General features: G+C 41.4%; 3 protein-coding genes across 6 annotated transcripts; 1 reads left to right on the forward strand and 2 right to left on the reverse strand.

Moving 5' to 3' along the window:
• Nucleotides 1–4149: 4149 nt before the first annotated feature.
• Nucleotides 4150–7060, reverse strand: LOC133406338 (zinc finger protein 570-like). Its single transcript, XM_061683873.1, has 2 exons — nt 6610–7060; nt 4150–5969 (listed from the first exon to the last, which is right to left on the reverse strand). Exons 1-2 carry the CDS (start codon nt 6800–6802, stop codon nt 5146–5148), a joined length of 1017 nt encoding a protein of 338 aa, XP_061539857.1. The 5' UTR covers nt 6803–7060; the 3' UTR covers nt 4150–5145.
• Nucleotides 7061–7802: 742 nt separating this feature from the next.
• LOC133406819 (gastrula zinc finger protein XlCGF57.1-like) lies at nt 7803–14147 on the reverse strand. Of its 4 annotated transcripts, none has more exons than XM_061684784.1 (4): nt 13748–14147; nt 12644–12877; nt 11871–12260; nt 7803–9514 (listed from the first exon to the last, which is right to left on the reverse strand). In XM_061684784.1, the coding sequence occupies exons 1-4, from the start codon at nt 13932–13934 to the stop codon at nt 9180–9182; spliced, it is 1146 nt and encodes a 381-aa protein (XP_061540768.1). In that variant the 5' UTR covers nt 13935–14147; the 3' UTR covers nt 7803–9179. The 4 variants fall into 4 exon arrangements, with proteins under 4 accessions (XP_061540768.1, XP_061540767.1, XP_061540766.1 ...); XM_061684783.1 differs by having other exon boundaries at nt 9423–11921; nt 12000–12260; XM_061684782.1 differs by having other exon boundaries at nt 9423–12260; nt 12674–12877.
• A 2895-nt stretch (nt 14148–17042) lies between these two features.
• On the forward strand, nt 17043–22883 carry LOC133406544 (zinc finger protein 236-like). Its single transcript, XM_061684213.1, has 4 exons — nt 17043–17238; nt 17841–18323; nt 18714–19367; nt 22684–22883. Exons 1-4 carry the CDS (start codon nt 17043–17045, stop codon nt 22881–22883), a joined length of 1533 nt encoding a protein of 510 aa, XP_061540197.1.
• The last annotated feature ends 74 nt before the right edge of the window (nt 22884–22957 follow it).

Genomic DNA, 22957 nt, shown 5'->3' on the forward strand with positions numbered 1-22957 from the left:
GATGGAGTTCTTTGAGGTTGTTCATCATCGACATTTTCTTTTTTGGGGGGGGGGGGGGGGGGATGCTGTCCATTCATTTACATAGTAACAGCGGTTTTGGAACAGTACGTTCCAAATCCAAACAATCGAGTCTTACTGCAATGCTGGCCTAATGATTGCTTTTTCAAAATGTTCCCGTATGAGGCAGCTCTTAGCTCAAAAGTTGCCAAGTCGTGGGCGGAGAAACTCCGTATGATGTAAATTTGCTACATTATGACATCACAATATGGTGAAATTCCGAACGGCTCACTCACAAATGTATTTTCTGACATGGACTGCTCACAAAAGATTTACTTGGCTGTCTAAATAGTTTTAGAACCGAGTACTGTATTCTACCAATTATCCCATCAATTAATTGGATGAAAAAAAAAAAAGTGCTCTCAAACAAAAAAAAGAAAATGTCAACACATAATATAATAACAAAGTGCACGGGAGGTGCAAGTATCACGTTTGTCCACTTGGGGTCGCAATCCTCATTGTAGTATCTGTAAATTTGCGTGTGCGGCATTACAAGTCCTGGTGAGTGACGTGCGCATCGGCGCCTGCGAGTGTGGTTAGCTCAGGTTAGCGGTTGGCTGTTCAACTGGCTAATTAATCGGTGTGGAAAAATGATCCCCGCAAAACTTGGGAGGTTAAGGAAAAGATTTTGCGTCAACCTTTTTTGTAATAATGGAGTTATTCGATTAATCGTTTCAGCCATGCTTGGGTGTGTAATTTCACGCTTGATGAAAGGGCGGGCACTCCAAAGACCAGAATAAGTACGTACAAGCTATTAAAGAGTACATTTTCCATAAAATGTCCCATTTAAATTGTAAGCATTGATCTTATTTTTATTCACCATGAGTGACATGTTGCCTTGTGTTTAATTTATCCACGCTCGGGCCTTATCCGATCGCAATTAAACGTGTTTATTTCACATTTCTAAAATTACACCCGCGTAATTGAGCTTTGCTTAATGCTTCACAATCACTAATTTGTTTCGCAAGGTGTCCCCAGGCAGAGAAAGAAAGAACGAACGAGAGACGGGGGAGGGTGGTCGATGCGCAGACGTGGTTTTCCCCCCGAAGTTCAAGCGAGTTTTCTGTTATCTCCCAATGGGCAATTAGTTCGTTAGAGCCACAACAATTTGGACCTCAATCAACATGATCCAGCCAAGCCGAGTTAAGTGAGGACAGATGAGAGAGAGCCTTCGGGGAATATATGCTGCTGCTTCATGTTTTTAAACTCGCCACTGCTGAGGTCTGAAGTGTATAAAATATGTCAAACTAAAGGATGCTTGGAATGCTGACTCATGAAAATATTGTTTATGTGAAAGAGGAGGGGCGAGATACACAGCCTCCATTTGTGCTGCTGACGTTACATTTTAATACAGTAGAACTTTCACAGTTGTTGTTGTTGTTCTTGTAGTTGATTGACAGTTAACGATGTCAAATTGTTCCTCAAAGCATTACTAGTATGATATGATGGCAACTGTTTGGGGGGGGAAATAATCATTCATTGTACATTATTTCCTATGGCAACCAAATTTTGAAATGAGAACAACATTCATTCAAAGCAATTAGTGTCTTGTCTAATGTACTTCAACATGCCATGTATTTTCCCTATGGGGATGTTTATTATGCATTATAATGTTCAATATTTCAGACGAAGTCAGATCTCTGCCCCAGTCCTGGCAGGATAGATCACGTGACTGAGGTCCAAGTTGACTTAGTGGATTAATACTGCCCCCTAACGGTTGTCTGCTGACATTGCATTGCGGTTGCATATTACTCTATATATATATATTTGTTTTTATGGTTTTAATATGCAGTATTGCTAGACAAATAGGTATATATTTTTAAATATCCCCCAAAAATTATTCCACTCATTATAAACCCTCAAGGGTTAATTTAATAAGATAATACAAATGTTGAATGTACAGGTACTCATTACTTTAATAGACAGTACATGATATCTATAGTTACTGTATCTATTATTCTTTATCACTTTTCATGTTTATTGATAATATTACACTCGAGATTTGTATCTTTAAAAACGTTAAAAAAAACTGCATTGATACAAGACAAAATGTGAAAAAAAAATATTTTTTAAATATTGCAAAAGAATCACATGGAGGCATATATTTTGCTCATAATTCCTCAACAGGAAATGTTTGTTATTTGAATGTTTAAATATGTTTGTTGTGAAACTAAACTCTATATTAAACTTTAAAGTGATTTATATATCAATTACTTTAATATGCATCTATACTTGCTGTGTACCCTATTAATTTTTTTCTAGTTATGCAAATATTTAATTGATAGTTTACTGCCTTCATATAAAACCCCAATTCCAATGAAGTTGGGACGTTGTGTTAAACATAAATAAAAACAGAATACAATGATTTGCAAATCATGTGCATCCTATATTCAACTGAATACACGACAAAGACAAGATATCTAATGTTCAATCTGATCAACTTGATTGTTTTTAGCAAATAATCATTAACTTGGAAGTTTATGGCTGCACCACGTTCCCAAAAAGCTGGGACAGGGTCATGTTTACCACTGTGTTACGTCACCTTTTCTTTTAACAACATTCAATAAACGTTTGGGAATTGTTGAAGCTTTGTAGGTGGAATTCTTTCCCATTCTTGCTCGATGTACCGCTTCAGCTGTTCAACAGTCCGGGGTCTCCGTTGTCGTATTTTACGCTTCGTAATGCGCCACACAGTTTCAATGGGAGACAGGTCTGGACTGCAGGCAGGCCAGTCTAGTCTTTTACTACAAAGCCACGCTGTTGTAGCACGTGCAGAATGTGGTTTGGCATTGTCTTGCTGAAATAAGCAGGGGCGTCCATGAAAATTACATTGCTTGGATGGCAGCATAAGTTTCTCCAAAACCTGTTTGTACCTTTCAGCATTAATGGTGCCTTCACAGATGTAAGTTACCCATGCCATTGGCACTAACACAGCCCCATACCATCACAGATGCTGGCTTTTGAACTTTGTGTCCATAACAGTCCGGATGGTTCTTTTCCTCTTTGGCCCGGAGGCCACGACATCCACAATTATTTGAAATGTGGACTCGTCGGACCACAGATCACTTTTCCACTTTGCATCGGTCCATCTTAGATGAGTTCGGGCACAGAGAAGCCGGCGGCGTTTCTGGGTGTTGTTGATAGATGGCTTTTGCTTTGCATAGTAGAGTTTCAAGTTGCACTTACGGATGTAGCGCCAAACTGTATTTACTGACATTGGTTTTCTGAAGTGTTCCTGAGTCTATGTGGCGATATCATTTACACATTGATGTCGGTTTTTGATGCACTGCCGCCTGAGGGATCGAAGGTCACCGGCATTCAATGTTGGTTTTTGAACCTTATGATGATATTATGGAACATAGACGATGAAATCCCTCAATTCCTTGCAATTGTATGTTGAGGAACATTGTCCTTGAACTGTTGACTATTTTCTCACGCACTTGTTCACAACCAGGTGACCCTCGGCCCATCTTTGTTTGTGAATGACTGAGCAATTCAGGTTAGCTCCTTTTCTACCCAATCACGGCACCCACCTGTTCCCAGTTAGCTTGTTCACCTGTGGGATGTTCCAAACAGGTGTTTGATGAGCATTCCTCAACTTTCTCAGTCTTTTTTGCCACCTGTCCCAGCTTTTTTGGAATGTGTTGCAGCCATAAAATTCTAAGTTAATGATTATTTGCTATTGTCTTTATAGTTTATTCAATTAAATATAGGTTGAACATGATTTGCAAATCATTGTATTCTGTTTTTATTTGTGTTTAACACAACGCCCCAACTTCATTGGAATTGGGGTTGTATATTAAGGCAGTAAGCTATCTATCCATATTTGCTTGTATGTATGCACTGTTTATGCACATGTTTCTTGATAGCATTACATTGTTGTCAGGTTTTGTCAGGATTTGCCCCATTTTTGTCAGGTTTTTGTACATTATTGTCAAATTGTTGTACTTTTTAAGTTTTTAACCCAAATTTGTACCAAAGTCTGAACACTATCACAAACTTACACTAACGCAGCAGTAAGATCATTTAGACAATTTTGCTCCTCTCCGATTAGCACCACTAGGATGGTTTTAAAAAGTGGAAAAATACTTTTTTAAACTCTTTATTTGAAAACAACAATGACAACATTAAAAGGTATTCTTCTGAAACAAAAAGCAAAAACTTCAATGTCAAGTAGGAATTTAAAAACAAAAAAGAGAAACCGCAACAAACTGTGTGAGCTTATTACAAAGTCAGTTTTCATAATGTCTGGGACCGCCTATTAAAGTATGTAATGTCATACTAAAAACTGTTGATATGGGGTACATGAAAACATTAGAAATAATTTTCCGTGGTAAGAGCAAAAGCCTTCCAGATTGTATTTTTTTTTTTAAATTTAAGAAAATTGAAGGATAATTTAAGAAGGTTATGTATCTGTAAAACAGGCAAAAGTGAAAATGAATACATCATCTCGATGTGTTTCTGTTTTGGGAGTTAAATTATTCAATTATTATTAGTCATGTGTGTATTATACGAGCAAAATGGGTGCAAGTGATCACCGGTGCTTGGGAAAGGACGTTCATTTAAGGATTGCTTGAGGTATGTTGACGTACGGCTCGCAAGCAGGCAACAAAACATTATGTAGCATACCAAGTCAGTGCTAGCACTAACGGTTGTATGTAAACATGCCGGCGTAATGTCGACTCGTGCTCTAAAGTTTCAGTGTGTGAAGTAATGCAATTACAATAAAGTAATTTAATTACAGTAAGTTATTTCTGTCATGCTGTAATGTTGTTTTGACCTGACTGATTAGAATGCGTGACCTAACTAGAGAATACTTTTGAAGATACTCAGTATACAGTACACAAGTATATACAGTACATGAACAAGTCATTTAAATTGACACACTGCTCCATCTTGTGATCGAATTGGTGATCGGTTATTGCTTTTTTTAAATTCGCTGATCTGTGATCAGTGATCGGCCCCAAAAATCTTGATCGTGTAAAGCCTAGCGATCAGGTTGGATATGTTGTATGATGTATTTTCTCCCTCTTTTTGTACATTCACACAACTTTTGTTGTGATTTATTGCGAGAACGACCGAAATACACTATCCATTCATTGAGTTCTTCAGCCGGCCTTCGTCTTCATTTGCTGCGTTTTGGTTGTCCCCGATACAAGTGTGCTTGTTGAAGCCGTTCTTAAAGTGAAATTGTTTATGACACACGCTGCACTGGAACGGTTTCTCCCCGGTGTGAGTTCTCATGTGCATCGCGATGTACCACTTCGTTGTGAAACCTTTAGCACAAACGGGACACGAGAAGCGTTCCCTGCTCGAGTGTGACCTCATGTGTCTTTTCAAAATGTAATTTAAACTGAATCTTTTGTCGCAAAATGAGCACACGAAAGGTTTCTCTCCGGTGTGTTTCGCCATGTGTCTCTTTAAACGGGCCATCGTCGCGAACGTTTTCCCGCATTCAGAGCAGTCAAACTTTTGCTTGCCGGAGTTCTTGTCGGTGTGTCGCCGATTTTTGTGCGATATGAGCAGCCCTCTGGTCTGGAAACTTTCCATACAAACGGCGCAGGTATAAACTTTCTCTGTTTGTTGGTGTACTTTCATGTGTCTCTTCATATTACCGTTGGAGGAGAATCTTTTACGACAAAACGAGCAGCGTAAAGATTTCTCTCTTCCGGAATCAGAGTCGTCGTCCATCTCTGAAAGCGGAGCGAAGCTGCTGTCCGGGTCCGAGTGCCGTCGCTCATCGTGAGCTTCGTCGGGCATCGTGACGTCAGCCTCCTCCTCTCCCCCCGCTGGCCATTGGGGTTGCTGTCCATCCTGACTGCTCCACACATCCTCCTCTTCCTTTTTAATGTGGGGGGGCTGCGCTGCTGGCTTGTCGTCCTCTTGGCTCTCCACCAACACCTGCCGCGTGTCTGCACCAGGCATGGACAGCAAAACATCATTAAAAACCAGCATCTGTTTAATTGGGTACCTAATTGGGTACATTCCAGTCAAAGTGAAATTCCATGAAAACAAAATAACCTATTTAAATACACGTCAGTGATGCTTTTACAACTGCGGGACTTTCATTTTGTTATGTCTTTAAACACACTTGAAATAATACTAACATTTAAACACGCAATATATTGTGAGAGAAAAAGGGATACAAATATTTTACAAACATTATTTTTGATGCAACAATAACACAAAAAAGTGAAACACGGGGATTGCGAAAACTGAAGCGCAATATAGCGGGGGTTTACTGTATTTTCAAAATCAAGTGAGTTAGATGCAAAAAAAAAATAAATGTAAATGGGGGACATCCTGAACTTTGTATATTACATCAAATCCATATTCCCCACTGGAATGAATTGCAATGTTACACCGTTTGTCCCATTTAATAAAGCGGACTGTGGCTCTCCTTGCCCACATAAACTCGCTTGTAACCCAAATTGTACCTTGCAACACGGCGCAAAAAAAAAAGAAAACAAAAACAACTTAGCGACAGCTTGTACCCCAAATTGCACAAACAAATTGTTCGATGATGATAAGAGTAGAAACAAGTGAACCAACCTTCCTGCTGTATGCCAACATGAGACTTCAAAACGGCGTCGAGTAGTTGGCCTTGTCGCTCTTTCTCCTCCTTTGTTCGACTGAGTTCCTCCTCGTACTCCATTATGGTTCTTTCAAAAAGTTGATAAATTTCCTCCACGGCCAAGTTCAGTCGCTGCTTCATTAATTCTCTGAGCATTGTGACTTTACACATTTTGCCACGAGCGACGTGTTTGTTGCTAACTTGAACGTCTCCCTATCGGTTTGCCGCTAGCAAGCTAAGCTAACGTGAGCGCCTCACAGCTACTTCGCTTAAGACGAGTTTTAGCTCAACACGTTTACCTTCTACCACACGTCAGGAGTGTGTGATGGTCGAAAAACAAAGACAACGAAAGAAAACAAGTGATTTAATCCGAGTCCAGCGCGCGGTGGTTCGCTCAGCAAACAGTTGGCGACTTCCGGACTTCTTCTTCTTCTGTCGCTACTCAAAGGCGGTTGGCAAACAACGCCTAACCTGCATTACCGCCTTCTACTGGTAGAGCTAGACAACTACAGTCGCTAGATAGCCTGACTGACTATTTAAAACATATATATTGTATTTTATTTTTAAAAAAAAAAGGGAATTTTCCTTGTGGATAAATAAAGTATCTATCTGCCTAACTACTAATACTACCACTAACCACAACTACTATTGCTACCACTTCTACAATTAGTACTACCACTACAACATGCAGTAGCTACTACTAAAACCACTACTACTACAACTACAACTACAACTACTACTACCACGACTACTACTTCCTGTACAACTTTTACTACTTCTGCCACTAATCCAACCGCTACCACTACATCTGCTACTACGATCACTTCTACCACCATTCATTCCATCTACAACCATTGATTTCTGGTTATTAGTGGATGTGGTCAATACACACAATTCTCGCGGAAAATTGACAAAGAGGAAGGCAGAGGGTTGAAACAAGTATTTTTACGTGCACTCCCTGGGCTGCACATTAAGGATTATCACAGTTTGGTACCTAAATCCGCGGATTGGTTCACAATTGGGTACAGTAAACGGAACGAAATGCAAAACAAACTGCTTACATTTTGAGTAAACGGGAACAGATTTAATGACATTGAAAATAAAACAGCAACAGGTAAAATGTTTTCTTTTTGGGACACAAACATTAATAACACAAACTGTTATGCTATGGAAAAGCTAATACAATGGGCACATAAAATACATAATAAAACAGAATGTAAAGAAAGAAACTGGTTTCATGAAGTGTACCTAGGCCAATAGTCACACACAACCCTTTTTGTAAGCTGGTTGTCGTCCCAGAAAACAGTGAAAAACCGCTCTCGCAATTTGTTGGCGACGCTGCTAAATCGCAGATTTTCAAGAGATCGAAGCGACTGCCATGAGCAAGAAAAGGAAATGCTCCGTTTGCACCTGTTGCTGCGCCGTGTGTGTGTTTATTTAAGTAGCAGTTTTTTAAAAAGGTTTATAATTACCGGAAAAAACAATGCTAATTTCTGTTAGCGCATCTATATAGTTTTGCATTATATGTTAGCATTAAGCAAGCGGACTTGCATTGACGAAATGATGCGGTTTGGTTGAGAATCAACTCAATAAGATGCATTTTAGACTTGAAAAAAGCGGATATTGTACATTGACCTTAATATTTATCACGTTAAGTAGATGTTATGCAGTTAGATTTTCATATTCATTCGTCAAACTGGCACACTTTTTTTTTAAATTACTGCTAGCAATCAGACAATTTACATGCAAACAGCAAATACTGTCCACCCTGTCATGGACAAGTTCAAAGGAGCGTAAATATGTTGTAATGTCTTAATCTACATTTTCAGACAGCTTTTTAGTCACTTTTAAAAAAACGAATTTTAGCTAATGGGAAAAGCATTTGGATAAGGAAACCATATAAATTGATTTGATCCTGTATATATCTCGTCCAACAATACTCACCTGTTTATAAAGGACACACAGAGTAGATTTTTTTTGTCATTTATGAAAATAATTTATTTTCAGAGAACCTGAAAACAACTCAACCCAACTTTGTTTCTGTAGCACTTTTAACGACGACGGTAGCTCTAACATAGTGCTGCACAGAAAAATACAAATGACAATTATTACAATAATAATACAATCACAAATAACTAAAATATAATGTTCTAATCAAAGCAGACACAAGCTCCCTTTACATTGGCATTCAGGATAGAGGAGGTTCCCCCCCCCCCCCCCACCCCCCTCTTGTTGCACATGTCGTGTGAAGCCGTTAGTAGATGAGAGAAAGGAGAGGAGTAAGATTGAAGTCTCCAACGACAAGGTGGACACGTTGTAAAATGTCACAGAATGGCCTCATAAATACGGTAAACCAACTGTAGAAGGAGAATAAAAACAATTTTAAGGGGTCTGTTTTTTCCTCTTTTTTGTCATTGAACTCCTTCAAATGCTTTCCCCTTACCAACATTGCTTGAAACACAAAATATTTGCAAGGGTTTCACCACATTTGTTATCAATATGTCATCTTATGGGGACATACAAAGTTGAAATGTACCTGAACTTCTCATCAGGCAAACTTCCAATGATCTAACCAGGAGGGCCCTGGCTCGAGCTGATTTTGGGGAAATGCCGCATCAGCAGGGAAGTTGGATGGCGTCTCCGATTGTAGCGAAGCACTGGCCCTGTTTCTGGCTCTGGCTTGACTTTTGGCCTCTCTCCATTTCTTTCTTAATGCCCACTTTTCTATCTCACTGAGCTCATGGACACTCTTCTTCTTTCCAGTTTCTCTGTGTTTTTTCCATTTGTTCCTTTCTTTCTCGAGGTACCTTCTTCTTCTGTCCGGGTCGGCGTCACGACGTTCCCGATACCTCCTTGCTATCTCCGCTCCTTTTGATGTCATTCCTTGAAAAAGACAATCCAGAATGTCCCCTTACGTACTTTCATAGGCGGTCCCAGGTAAACTGGCTTTACTGAAAGCAATATCGTCAAAAAAATAATAATAAATCCATATTGTGTGTAATAGCTTTTGTAATGTGTCCACACTGTCATGAAAGCCTTGCTGACAGGGTGGACATTTTTGGCTAACGGTGGACCAAGCAACACGATTCAGATATCAAACTGACTGTGCAGTATTGAACTAATACATTTCAAATTTCTGAAAGGTTTTTATATCAATTGACAGCGACCACTTTTTTTGGTTTGCCCCGCCTCTGCCAGCCCCGGCGCTCCCGTGACCCTCGTGTAGAAGTTGGGTGCTTTAGTATAACAAAGTAGACTTGTTAAGCCCGACAAGATCCCACTGCACACAGAATATGATGGAAAATCACAAAACGTAAGTGTAAATACTGACAGTACTCTGCACCTAGACACTGTTTCAGCCGCCATTGAAGAAAGACAACATGCTGGTAGTCATGTTACGAAAAACATCAGATGGTATTCACCCCATAATGACAGGGTGGACAGCAATTTCAGGGGCGCATGCAAAGTGTTCATTAAGATTATGAAAATAGAATATATGACCAAAATGACTGGTTTTATCAAATAACTTGTTGTGGCCAGTAAAACCACATTAATATATATATATATATATATATATATATATATTCAGTGTCATTAAACCACAAATTACACACACTGCAGTTAACAGAGCAAAGTGTGGGACATGCCAAAAATAAGTACATCCAATGAAAAATAATTGTATAAAATAAGGGAAATACATTTTTGTAGTCATATGTGTGCAAATACTTTAAATAAGACCTCAGAGTTTCATTATTCCGCTACATTTTCATGACAACTGAGTGATTCCGACGAGGACACCAAACCACTTTATAGTGGTATTGACCCTGAAACATTTTGGTGTTTAAATACACAAAGTTTAATTCTCTTTTACGTTATCAGTTTTACAGTCAAGTGGGAGTGACAAAGAAACAGCTTGACGCAAGCACGGTTTGCTTCTTGCTTAGAGAACTGAGCGAGGGAGTCTTCAATTTCTTCGTCTCGGTGTAGTCTATTTTGCCGTTACAAATTAACCTGTATTCCTTAACATTTTCTTATTGTGTTTAAATGCCAATCGTTGAGTTTGACTAAATACGCTTCGCGCTAGTGAGCATTTTTGTTTGCGCGCGTGTGATGTCGCGTCACCTTGCGCTAGCTTGTTAATTAGGCTAGTATGCTAGCTAACGCTATTGACGAGCGTCATGCGAAGGTGGTTCGTCTGTGTTGAATAAATTACCTACCGCATACAGTCGTTTCTGTAACATGGGTTCGTGACTGTGTACATGCTAGATGCATGGTATTGGAGCAGTGTGATCTCCATTTTAGGTGCTTTGCTGGTCTCTATCCAGAATTATGAACCCCTCTGTGTTTGTTGTTAGCGTGTCTGTTGTTGTGCGTAGTGTGTACCTTTATCGACAGGACATTCTTTTCATGTGATATATCATACGGTATTTTTCTCTAAATGTTTGGCCACAAAATGAGCAGGGAAAAGCTTTCTCAGCCACGTGTGTACTCATGTGTTTTTTCACGTCACACTTTTCGTAGAATCTTTTAGCGCAAACTGAACAGGAAAAGGGTTTCTCCCCTGTGTGTATTGGCACGTGTCTTGTCAAACAACGCTTGGAGGCAAATCTTTCGTCACAAACTGAGCATGCAAAAGGTTTCTCTCCACTGTGCGTCAGCATGTGTTTTTTCAAATTTCCTTTTCTGGCAAAGGTTTTGCCGCATTCAGAGCAGTTAAAGCATTCTCCGTCAGCTTCCGTTGTCATGAGTTGACTTGAGGAGCTGGAGGTAGAAGGCTTCTCCCCAATGTGTGTTCTCATGTGTTGCCTGAGATACGATCGACGAGTTAAACCTTTAGCGCAAACCGGACATGTAAACGGTTTCTCATCCGAGTGCGTTCTCATGTGTTGTATAAGACATGACCTGCGAGTTAAACCTCTAGCGCAAACCGGACACGTGAAAGGTTTCTCGCCGGTGTGCGTGCTCATGTGCATTTTCAATTCAAACTTGAAATGGAAACCTTTTGCACAAACTGAACAAGAAAAGGGTTTCTCCTCTGTGTGTCTTCTCATGTGTTTTTTCATGTCAAACTTGTCGTAGAATCTTTTGTCACAAACTGAGCAGGAAAACGCTTTGTCTCCTGTGTGTATGACCATGTGTCTACTCATACAACTCTTGGAGGAGAATCTTTTATGGCACAGCGAGCAAGGAAACGGTTTCTCTCCACTGTGTTTGATGTCAGTGCGACGTGTCGTATCACCTTTAGACTTCTCATTAGTCTCCGAAGGTTCTCTGGTGTCATCAGCGTGATCTGTGTCAGAAGAGTGTGACATCATCATCACGTCTGATAGTGGCGCAAAGTTGTCTGGTTGCGAGCGGAGATCTTCACAGTGTTGTCCGTCAGCTTCTGTTGTCGCGTGCTGGCTTGGCTTCTCCCCACTTTGCCTGTGATGAAGCTGTGACGGCTGACCTTCATCCTCTTCGCTCTTCATATGGACACCGGTCAGTGTATACGCGATCATCTCAGCCTCCTCCAGACTTTGAAGCCGCTCCCCGTCCCGACTGCTCAACGTGTTCTCCTCTTTAACGAGGCCGGGCTGCGGCTCCTGCTCTTCTTGACACCCCGCCAACACTCGCTGCGTCACCCCGCCTGGGTGACCCAAAGAAATCACGGCAGCGTCAGTGTACCATTAAATTGAGGACCTTTTCTGTCAAATTCGACGTCCATAAACTACAATGACTTCAAAGACAATCCCCCTTGAGTGTGTTTAAAAGGAGAATTTAAAACCTACGCCTCGTGCCAAAGTGCATTGCCATGCACAGTTTTAGCCACATGGAGAGGAAAAAAAAAAAAAAAAAAGAAATCAGGGCAATTTAAATGATGAAAAACAATTTAACGCTGTATCTCCACAATTGAGTACTCCTTAGTTCTCAGTCCTTATATATGTTTTCAGCAATTATCTTCAAAGATTTCAAATGTGTTTAGAAACACATCTCTGAATTCACTTGACGGGGATTCAAACTTCTCCTCACTTTGACTGTGAGGAAGCTGCGAGGACTGACCGTCATCATCTTCACTCTTCACACGGACACCCGTCCATGGCAACGAGTTGACATAGCCGACTTCCTCCAGCCCTTGAAGCTGCTCCCCATCCTGGCTGCTCCACACGTCCTCCTCTTCCTCTTTAAGGTGGGAGGGGTCTGCTGGCTCTTCCTGCTGCTCAGAGGGAACTTCTTCTTGACACTCCACCAACGCCCGCTGCACGTCTGCACCACACAAGGAAAGCACAGTTGAGTCTAGTGGGCAACGTTAAAGCAGAAGGCGGCCGGACAGCGAAACCGAACAAAAGTACTGTATTGTTTATCAGAGTATGATAGAAGCAAACGTGTTTGGAGCGCTTCGTCAGAAAGGTGATAAGACCAAATGATGAGACAGAAGAAGAAGAGCCTACAACTTCCAAGAAAACGGAAGCGGCTTTTATGAGACAATAGCAGTCCAACTTGAGTTTTTCAAGTTTTAACCCATCGCCAAGCAAGCTTCAGACATGCCGCCACTCAAGCGAAGATCATTTTATGAACGTACTACTGTCAGGTCGTACTGGCAGTTTTAATAAAAGACAAAAAGTTTTTATTTTGTCTAATTTGCCAAATTCTCCTTTAATGTGAGCAGATCACTACGCACGTGTTTTGCTAATCGACTTGGCTGTAACAAGGTTTGCTCCGACAAACCAATCAGAGGATGGAAAAGTGCCGACGCCATCAATGGCCAGTTTCCGTGGCGCTGTGAGGACGAATTTGAAATCGGACTGGTTAAACAAACAGCCGGCCCCCTTGCTAATAAGCAGTAGTTGAACGTTTCATGGCCCTCTGATTCTGAAGGCAGATTAGACTGACGTGGAAACACATAGAGGCTGAATTCTGATTGGACAAAAAAAATATCTAAACGGAAACATACTGGAAGCAATGCGGCCAAGGCAAGCAAATATTAGCATATACGTTGTAAATGTAGGTCAGTGCTTCTGATAGTGTTTCGGCCTTGCTGGCCCTCAATTTATTTGTGTGTGGTTTCTATTGTGGCCCGTCAAAATATTGCAAAAAGAGAAGTAATGGAGGGGGGCGGGGGGTGAATACACAAACCCGCTTCGTTTGCTGGCTTGAGAACTGCATCCAGTTGTTGACGTTGTCGTCGCTCGTCCGCCTCTTCGCGTCGACCAAGTTCCTCCTCGTACTCCGCTATCGTCCTCTCAAACAGTTCAAATATCTCCTCGACGGCCACGTTGAGTCGCTGCTTCACCAGCGTTCTCAGATTTCGCACTTTACACATCTTCGCACAATGATGACGCGAGCGCTCTGCTCAGCTCAGCTAACCTTAGCGTCTCCAGCTAAAACCAACGTCGACCGAGTCGAGTTTATCTCAACAAGAAGCCGTTCAAAGTGTTTTATCAATAAGACGGGAAACGTCTGTGTTGACAGGAGTACAAAATAAATGAAAAACAACAGCGCGCTTTCGCCTTCGCTTCCTGATGACCAAGCAGCCTTCCTTCTTCTTCTTGACTTTGATTAGGTTGGCAAACAGCTGTCGGGAGCGCTACCGCCATCTATAGGACACGCGAAGTACAGTCGCGTCCTTGACTGATGAGCTCAAAACTATAATCGTTTATCAAATCACTTTTCCCCAGTTATATAATATTGAACTCCCCCCCAAAAAATCGTAAAAATTGTCGAAAATAATATAATAAAACACAATAAAAGTGAATGTAAAGATAAAAACTGGATTTATAGTGTAACCACTACATGTACTGTTGTAGTCATGTGTTAGATGTGTGCCTTTAAGAGGCGTGGCCTATTGAGTGATCTCAAAAGTTGATTTTGGGTTGGCACGTGAGCGTCTGGCTGTGAGTTGTGGTCTACAACAGCTCCTTGCGAGTGGTCTCATTTTGTGTTTGTGTCCGGTTGAAAGTGCATCGGCGACTGTGGCTCTCTTTCCCCCTTTTGCCAGGGCCTCAATTAACCTTAAATTAATTGAAAATGAAAATTCCGTAAATTGTAAGTCAAGGTATTACAAAAATGAGAGTATCTATGTTTCACTGCGTCAAAAAAATGGAATGAAATGTTTAATTGGTATTTTTGTTGTTCATTTTTCAACCGGTCATTTTTGTAAAACCTCCGAAAATGAAGCTCAAATTCTATCAATCTTTTTGTAACTATTACTCACCGAGTGTAATTTCAAATCCATTGGAATGAATTGAGGAAGAATCTCAATGTGTTTTCTGAGCGCTCGCCACGTCCTCCTCTTGAGTAGATCATAATATAGTGCTGAGCAGGTTAGAAACGCTGCGATTGGCTGGCAACCAGTTCAGGGTGTGCCCCGCCTCCTGCCCGATGACAGCTGGGGTAGGCTCCAGCATGCCCGCGACCCGAGTGAGGAGACGTGGCTCAGAAAATGGATGGATGGATGGATGGAGGTTGGAAACGTGGCTCGGACTAAATGGAATAGTCCTTAAATGGAACCGTCCTCAAATGGTTCAGGTCCTACCTGGAGGAAAGGAGTTATTTTGTAACCACTGGAAGTGTTCAATCTCATCGAATGGCAATGACCTATGGGGTCCCTCACGGCTCAGTTGTTGGACCCGTCCTGTTCAGCTTGTATATGCTACCCTTGGGTCAAATTCTTCAGAACTTTAATTTTGACGATCATAACTATGCAGATGACACACAGTTATATCTAGCAGTGTCTCCAGATGACTACAGTTCATTTGAGGTGTTGTGTCACTGTCTGAAACAATTAAATATCTGGATGAGCCAAAATTGTCTTCAATTAAACCGCAACAAAACTGAAATAATTGTTCTTTGGCAATACAGAAAAGAGGATTGCTGTTCGTAAATACCCGGAGTAACTCTCTTTAAAACCAAATACCAAGTCCAAAACCTTGGTGTAGTGATATATTCCGACCTGACTTTCAACAGTCATATCAAATCAATGACTAAAACTGCCTTCTACCATCTGAAGAACATATCATATATACAACATATCAGAACATATGGAGGCTTGCATGTGACAAGCAGACTAGGAGAAGCTCATCCATTCTTTTATCTCAAGTAGACTTGACTATTGTAATGGTCTTCTGACTGGACTCCCTAAAAAGAGCATTAAACAGCTGCAGCTCATTCAGAATGCTGCGGCTCGGGTTCTGACCAGAACAAAGAGGTCAGACCTTTTTACTCCGATTCTTAAGTCTTTACACTGGCTTCCGGTCAGCTTGAGAATAGATTTTAAAGGTCTGCTACTGGTCTATAAATCACTTAACGGTTTAGGTCCTGAATACATGAATGAAATGCCAATGGAATATAAACCAAGTAGGGCTCTGAGATGGCCAGACTCAGGTCAAATAGTGCAGCACAAAGTCCAAAGCAAACATGGTGAAGGAGCATTTAGCTATTATGCTGCACACCAATGGAATAAGTTGCCACCGGAAGTGACGTCAGCCCCGAGTGTGCATGTTTTTAAGTCCAGGTTTAAAACTCTTCTTTTTTCCTCCTGCTTTTTAGAGCATTTCCACTTTGAAATGCTATTTCTTGAACTGTCCACATCCTCATGCTCGACTGTAGTATCTGTGACTTTGGTAGTGTATGGCTTTAAAAGGCGGGACCCTGGCCTGGAGAGTGACGTGGGCGTCAGCGAATGAGAGTGTAGCGTTGGCTGGCTGTTAACTGGCTAACTCGTTAGGCAGGCTGTGATTTGCGATTTTCGTGTTGGCAGTAGACATTCTGTTACTGGACACGTTGCACATTATCTTCCTTGTTAAATGTGAAATTATCCCAAACTGGAGGCTGGAATGGATTCATGGAGGCTAATGTCCACAAATTTCAATGGGCAAAGATTTTTTGGAGAATAATAATAGAGATTTCTGAATGGCTCATACATCAAAACAAATGGAGTAAATGAAATGGGCCTGATTAATTATTACTAGATTTTGCAATAAAGCAATAAAATTATCTTATTTCAAGTCAATCCGACAGAGCGGGTGGGGGTGGGGGTGGGGGTGGGGGTGGGGGGGCACTGGGGCACTGTCCTACAGATGGCGGTAATGCGTCCAAAAGCCCTTTCCCATCGCCTCATCAGACTCCAGAAGAAGAAAAATGGGGACGTCGCAGATTCTCTTTTTTGCTCCTTTTTTAAAAAATAATTGTGTTTTAATTTGTGTTTTGATCAGCACGTGTGTCTTTCGCCTGATCAACACGTTGACAGCTAATTCATTTTTTAAAAAAATTCTAAATAAATTGTTGGAGTTATTTTATGTCGTTAATTAGGTTAGAGTGCATGATGTCACTATTTGATTGCACAATAAAGTTTTTTTTCTTCTTTTTTTTCCTTTTCTTTGCACGTTTGCAGCGCGCACGCTTAACAGGGCGCCGGGCAGCACGTGTGAACATGCGTAAAGTGAGAAATGTGCGAGCAATGCTGAAGCAGATACTAAACGTGGCCGCCGAAGAGATATTCCAAGTGTTTGAGAGGACCATCGAGGAGTACGAGGAGGAACTTTGTCGCAGCAAAGAGGAGAACGAGCGACGACAACGCAAACTGCTGGACGCTCTTCTCAAGCCTCGTGTTCCACTTCATACAACAGGTTTGACTTATTTTTAATCATGAAACAGTTTTTTTTTTGCCCCCCCCCCCTATGACGGCGCTCCTAGTTTGAATGTAAATTGGAAATTTTGACACAAATTAAAAATATATAAACAGCACTAGTGTGGATAAGTGTGAACGGATGGGTATTTTCGACCACTTTTTTTTTGGGGGGGGGGGGTCAAAGCCACATTTAACCCATTTTGGGGTCTGCAATCCCAACCCCTAACCCAGCCCAGCTGGTTTACAATAACCACTGGGTGACCCAAATGACCCACACTTGGTTAATTTCAACCCAGCAGTTTTAAAGGTGTACATCACTGGTTATGAGGGGTTAAGGATAAAAAGATTTCAGTGGCTTCACACAAAAACAAAATGTCACAACAAAAACAAACTTATGGATGCATGTAAATTACTTTTTTTGTCTCATATTACTACTTATTCATTTTTTTGCGTGTAAGATAATCTTAATGTTTACAGCTTTAGCAGCTAACTTTCCAAAATCGCTGCTTGTTGACGATTTTGATCATTTTTATTGACGTAATCGCAACTAAGCGGTGTAAACACTTTGTATTTCGCTTCTGCTTTACTCATGTGGTCTAGACGTGCAGAAGACGTCACTGCGGGGTCAAGAAGAAGATGACGACGACGACGTTCCATCCCAATGGGAGGAGCCAGCAGAGCCCCCCCACATTAAAGAGGAAGTGGAGGACGTGTGGAACGGTGGGAATGAGGAGCAGCTTCGAGGCGTGGAGGAGACCGGTGTCGCTACGTTGCCGTCGACTGAGCGTGAAGATGGTGGTCAGCTTTCAGAACGTCGTCACCCTCAAAGTGAGGAAAACAGAAGCGGGGGCACAAGCTCAAGTCAACGTGTGAAAACGGAAGGCGGAGGACAACACGGTGACAGATCGCAAGCAGGCAGCATTGCTCCACTATCAAATATGGATGATGCGATGGAGTGCGGCTCCAGTGTGAAGCAGGAGGAGCCCCTCCGCATTAAAGAGGAGGATATGAATGGGGAGCAACTCCAAAGGCTGAAGAAAGACGCTGATGTCCCCGCGTTCGCACTCACCGCTGAAGGTCAAAGTGAGGAGAATTTAGGTCAACACATGACAACAGAAGCTGACGGAGAATACTGTGAAGATCTACACTCACAAGCGGACAACGACACCGCGCCGCACTCTTCTGACGCCCATCACCACACCCAAAAACCTTCAGAGGCTAACAAGAACTCTGAAGGTGATCGGACATATCACGCGGATGGCAAACAATTTAACTGCTCTCATTGTGACAAAAAATTCACCAAGCGAGCAGGTTTGAAAATTCACACGGTGATACACAATGGAGAGAAGAAATGTCACGTTTGCAAGGTTTGCAGTAAAAGGTTCTCCTCAAAGTCTCGTGTGGATAGACACATGAGAACACACACAGGGCTGAAACCTTTTCCCTGCTCAGTGTGTGGTAGAAAATTCGCAGAAAAGAGTCACATGAAGCAGCACATGAAAAGACACACTGACGATAAACCTTTTTCCTGCTCGGTGTGCGCCAAGCAATTCCGCCAAAAGTCTCACGTGGGCAAGCACATGAGAACACACGCTGCTGAAAACCATTTTGCCTGTGCAAATTGTACAAACAGCTACACCAGTATAAATGACCTCATATCTCACTGGGCGACACACATTGAGGAGAATCCTTCGACCGCTAGCAGCTCAAGTCAACTTTTGACAAAAGAAGCTGATGGAGAAGGCAGCCAAGGCTCACAAACAGGCAATATTGCTCCACGATCACAAATGGACGGCCCAATGGAGTGCGGCTCCAGTGTGAAGCAGGAGGAGCCGGCGGAGCCCCCGCACATCAAAGAGGAAGCGCAGGACGTGTGGAGCAGTCAGAATCGGGAGCAGCGTCGAGGTTTGGAGGAGGTCTGTGTCACTACGTTGCCGTTGACCAGTGTCTTCGTGAAGCTTGAAGAAGATGGAGGTCAGTCCTCACGGCCTCATCACAGTAAAAGTGACAAGAAGTCGAGTCGACACATGACAAAAGAAGCCGACTCAAAACACGGCACCACGTCACACTCTTCTGACGCCGATGACCACGCCAAAAATCCTTTGGAGACTGATAAGAACTCCGAAGGTGACAACAAACAATTTAACTGCGATCAGTGTGGCAAAACGTTCGCTGACCAAGCGGGTTTGAAAATCCACACGGTCATACACGCTTGTGTTTGCAAGATTTGCGGCAAAAGATTCCCCTCGAAGAGTCACGTGGCGAGGCACACAAGAAGACACACGGGGGTCAAACCTTTTCCCTGCCCAGTGTGCGGTAAAACCTTCCATGAAAAATGTGACATGAAAAGACACATGAAAACACACACGGATGGGAAACCTTTTACACGTCCCGTTTGTGCTAAAGGTTTATGTAAAAGATCATATCTCACGAAACACATGATGAGACACGCTGGGGAGAAGCCTTCAAGTCAACACATGACGACACAAGCTGACAAAAGATGCTTCGTCTGCTCCAAATGCGGCAAAGCCTTTGCCCGAAAAGAACTTTTAAAGCAACACACGTCGACACACGCTGGAGAGAAACCTTTTGCTTGCTCAGTTTGCGATAAAAGGTTCTCCTACAAGCGTTGTTTGAGTAAACACATGGTAAAACACACAGGGGAGACACGCTTTACCGGTTCAGTTTGAGTTCCAAAAAATCTACTGTGGGTTTGCGATGGGGGGAAAAAAACAACAACACAAGATCACATATGGCTGAGAGAGCTTTTCCCTGCTATGAAAAAAAAAAAAAAAAAAATGTGAAGCGAGGTAAATAGGACCCCGGTCCCCCCCATATATTTATCAGTTCTAAAGAGTCTTCTTTTCCCCACTGACTGTTTTTGGATCCTTGGTCCGCAATTGCTTGTCGCGCGTTACTGTTTTATAGAACAATTGTGACGTTTGTTGTCTTTTGATGACATACTGTAAGTGAGCACTCTCATCGAACACGTATCTTATTTAGATTAACATATGAAGTAAGCCTGGCTTTAGATTTGGGGAAAAAATTTGAATACTAGTGTTCACGTTGACATGAAAAAAATCAGATGCACGTCACAATGGGTAAAAAAAAAAAAAAAATCATCTGAAGTAGACCTGAAGTGTGAAGCTAGCTGAGGCGGGAGTATTCGCAAATTACGGGGGATAATTTTCCCGATAAATTTGCAAATATGTGAATTTGCATATTGGCAAACCGCGAATACGTGGGGGGTCCATTCTACAGTGGAACCTCGCTTTTTGTGATTAAGCCAGTCCACAAAGTCGGACGAAAACCTAATCTGACAAAAGCCAAAGCAATAGTTCCCATCGGAAGCAATGTAAATCCAGTGAATCCGTTCCAGACACCCCAAAATATCAACAAAACTGGGGGATTTGAGCGCAAATAATGGTCGAAAACCGAATCGTAATGTTTTTTTTTATAGAAAGTGTGCAGCTCTATCATTTTTTAAAATGTAAAAAATACTTTTAAAAAACATTGTACTTTCTGTTTTTCATTTCCTTTTTGGATTGTTTGTAAATGCCCTCCATGTAGATGACCTAAATGACTCAAAATTTGCAGAGATCCACGGACCTGGATTGATATCTGCTATGGTTTACAGACAACGCAGTTCTTTACATTAACGGGAGATTTAATATTTGAATAATTAAAGATCTTAGATTTCCTAATTCTTATATCCATTCATGTTACCCTTCAAAACTCAAATAAATGGAAAATGATTTTGTTTGCTGGTCTCGATTATTGTCATCTTTCTTGTATTCTTTATGCTTGTCTTTAATTTGCCTCTTTCTCTCTCAAAGTTTTTACATTTTCATGTTTTCCATAACAAAGAGTTCAATTTCATCCAGCGTGTCCTCCTCAGCCCACATCCAGCATCCCCAGAAAAAGATTTATAGCTAATCTTAAACACGCAGTATTCCATGTCAGATCTTTAAATAGCTAATTATTTATAATTGTTATCGCTTACAATCCTTGATTTAATATTTTTAACAGCTCTTAAGGAAGTGGAGCAGAGTTCTAAAAGCCTGCTTCGCCATGATCATTTGTTCAGACTTTAGGGACTGATAAAAGACCTCTATCTGAAGGCAAGGCAATGTCCTTTATATGATTAAAAGTACAATATTTAAAAGCATTTATAAACAAAGGGCAAAAGTCTTTTAAATTTTGGAATCTGGGTTGGTCACTGGTGAAAATAAAATCTGATCAATGTATTGGACGAAAACCATTTATTACTAGATTTAAAAACAGTAATCAAATAAAAAAAACATTATTTTTGTTGTTATTATTATTACCAGAAAATAAAAACCATTGAGACCAAGGTCTCTTTTCCAGAAGACTTGGCACAATTAACGTCGTAACTCTAACAATACAGTGTATACATAAAAGAACACAATATACACAAACGTAAACATGAAAATATACCAAGAATAACATTTAAAGCTTTTATTGTTAATAAAAATTAAGTGGACATTGGCGTTGTTCGAGTTAGCTTAGTTTGTTAAAAAATGCATGACGTGCCTTTTGTTTGACCAATAAAGGTTTTCCATTTGTTTACGGAAATCACTTGAGTTGTTAGCAGCACTGTGCCAAGCAGGAAGCTAACCTAACTCGATCGTTTAAAAATGTGTAAAGTCAGAAATGTGCGACCGACGCCGAAGCAGCGACGAAACGAGGCCGTCGAAGAGATACTTGACTTGTTTGAGAGGACCATCGCGTAGTACGAGGAGGAACTTTGACGAAAAGGGGAGAACGAGCGACGACAACGGAAACTATTGGACGCTGTTCTCAAGCCACGTGTTCGACTACACTGAGCCGATTGGTTGACTTCAATTTACGTCATCATGAAACATTAAAAACGATTTTCTTCAGACTTCTGTGAGATTCAGTGGCTGTCTTAACTCAAATGCCACTTTCATTAAGAAAGAGTTGAATGAAACAAAAATGAGCATTAACATTAATCCAAAACAAGTATATCACCATTGGGGTTCATATTTTGAGCGTGTGCACTAAAAAAGGTTCGGCTGCAAGGACCTCAAAACACAAAGATACTCAGTTTGCTTTGTTATAATTAATAGTTGACTGCTCTGTTATTGTAGCACATAGAATTATTAATATTTACTGTTGTGAGACGGAAATTCCGAGGATTTGGCCAATTTTTAAGTTAAACAAGATCTTTAAATAAATTATCAAATATTGCTATCCATTAATTTGATCATTGATTAGTTGTTGATTCATTGTTGCACCTCCAGTTGGATTAACACCCTCAGACGATTTGATCGGAAGCGCCAAGTAAGCGAAACGTGCACGTCAGCTGCGGCCGGAAGCATGATTGTATTCCACAATGTCGTTTTCTTTGAGTAACTGCAGCCATTTTGTATTTCACTCCTGCTTTCCTTGTGCGGCGCAGACGTGCAAGCAGTTGTTGGCGCAGAGTCGAAAAGAAGTGGTTCCCTCCGAGCCAGTCTAGATAACCTCACGTCGCACATGAAAACCCACGTCGAGGAGAATCCTTCAGCCTCCGGCAGCTCAAGTCAGCGCTTGACGACAGAAGCTGATGGAGAACACTGCGAAGATCTTGAAAAAACACACAAGAGCACACATGGCTGACAATGGTTAAAAAACGTATGCTGTATCATTCCTGTGGACAAAGGCACATATTAAGCACAATAACTGAACACAAA

Source organism: Phycodurus eques, chromosome 8 (assembly GCF_024500275.1).
Source record: "Phycodurus eques isolate BA_2022a chromosome 8, UOR_Pequ_1.1, whole genome shotgun sequence".
In the NCBI taxonomy this organism is placed as follows: Eukaryota; Metazoa; Chordata; class Actinopteri; order Syngnathiformes; family Syngnathidae; genus Phycodurus; species Phycodurus eques.

Bases quoted from the DNA above. Each gene is read 5' to 3' on its own strand.
- LOC133406544 (XM_061684213.1), top strand. From the start codon at position 17,043: ATGCGTAAAGTGAGAAATGTGCGAGCAATGCTGAAGCAGATACTAAAC. The intron at 18,324-18,713 runs GTGAGGAGAATT...GAAAATTCGCAG, and splicing joins ACTCACCGCTGAAGGTCAAA to AAAAGAGTCACATGAAGCAG. The intron at 19,368-22,683 runs GTGACAACAAAC...TGTGCGGCGCAG, and splicing joins GACTGATAAGAACTCCGAAG to ACGTGCAAGCAGTTGTTGGC.
- LOC133406819 (XM_061684781.1), bottom strand. From the start codon at position 13,934: ATGTGTAAAGTGCGAAATCTGAGAACGCTGGTGAAGCAGCGACTCAAC. The intron at 12,878-13,747 runs GTTTGTGTATTC...TGTGTGGTGCAG, and splicing joins CAAGCCAGCAAACGAAGCGG to ACGTGCAGCGGGCGTTGGTG. The intron at 12,261-12,643 runs GTGAGGAGAAGT...TGGGTCACCCAG, and splicing joins GCAGCTTCCTCACAGTCAAA to GCGGGGTGACGCAGCGAGTG.
- LOC133406338 (XM_061683873.1), bottom strand. From the start codon at position 6,802: ATGTGTAAAGTCACAATGCTCAGAGAATTAATGAAGCAGCGACTGAAC. The intron at 5,970-6,609 runs GTTGGTTCACTT...TGCCTGGTGCAG, and splicing joins TGTTGGCATACAGCAGGAAG to ACACGCGGCAGGTGTTGGTG.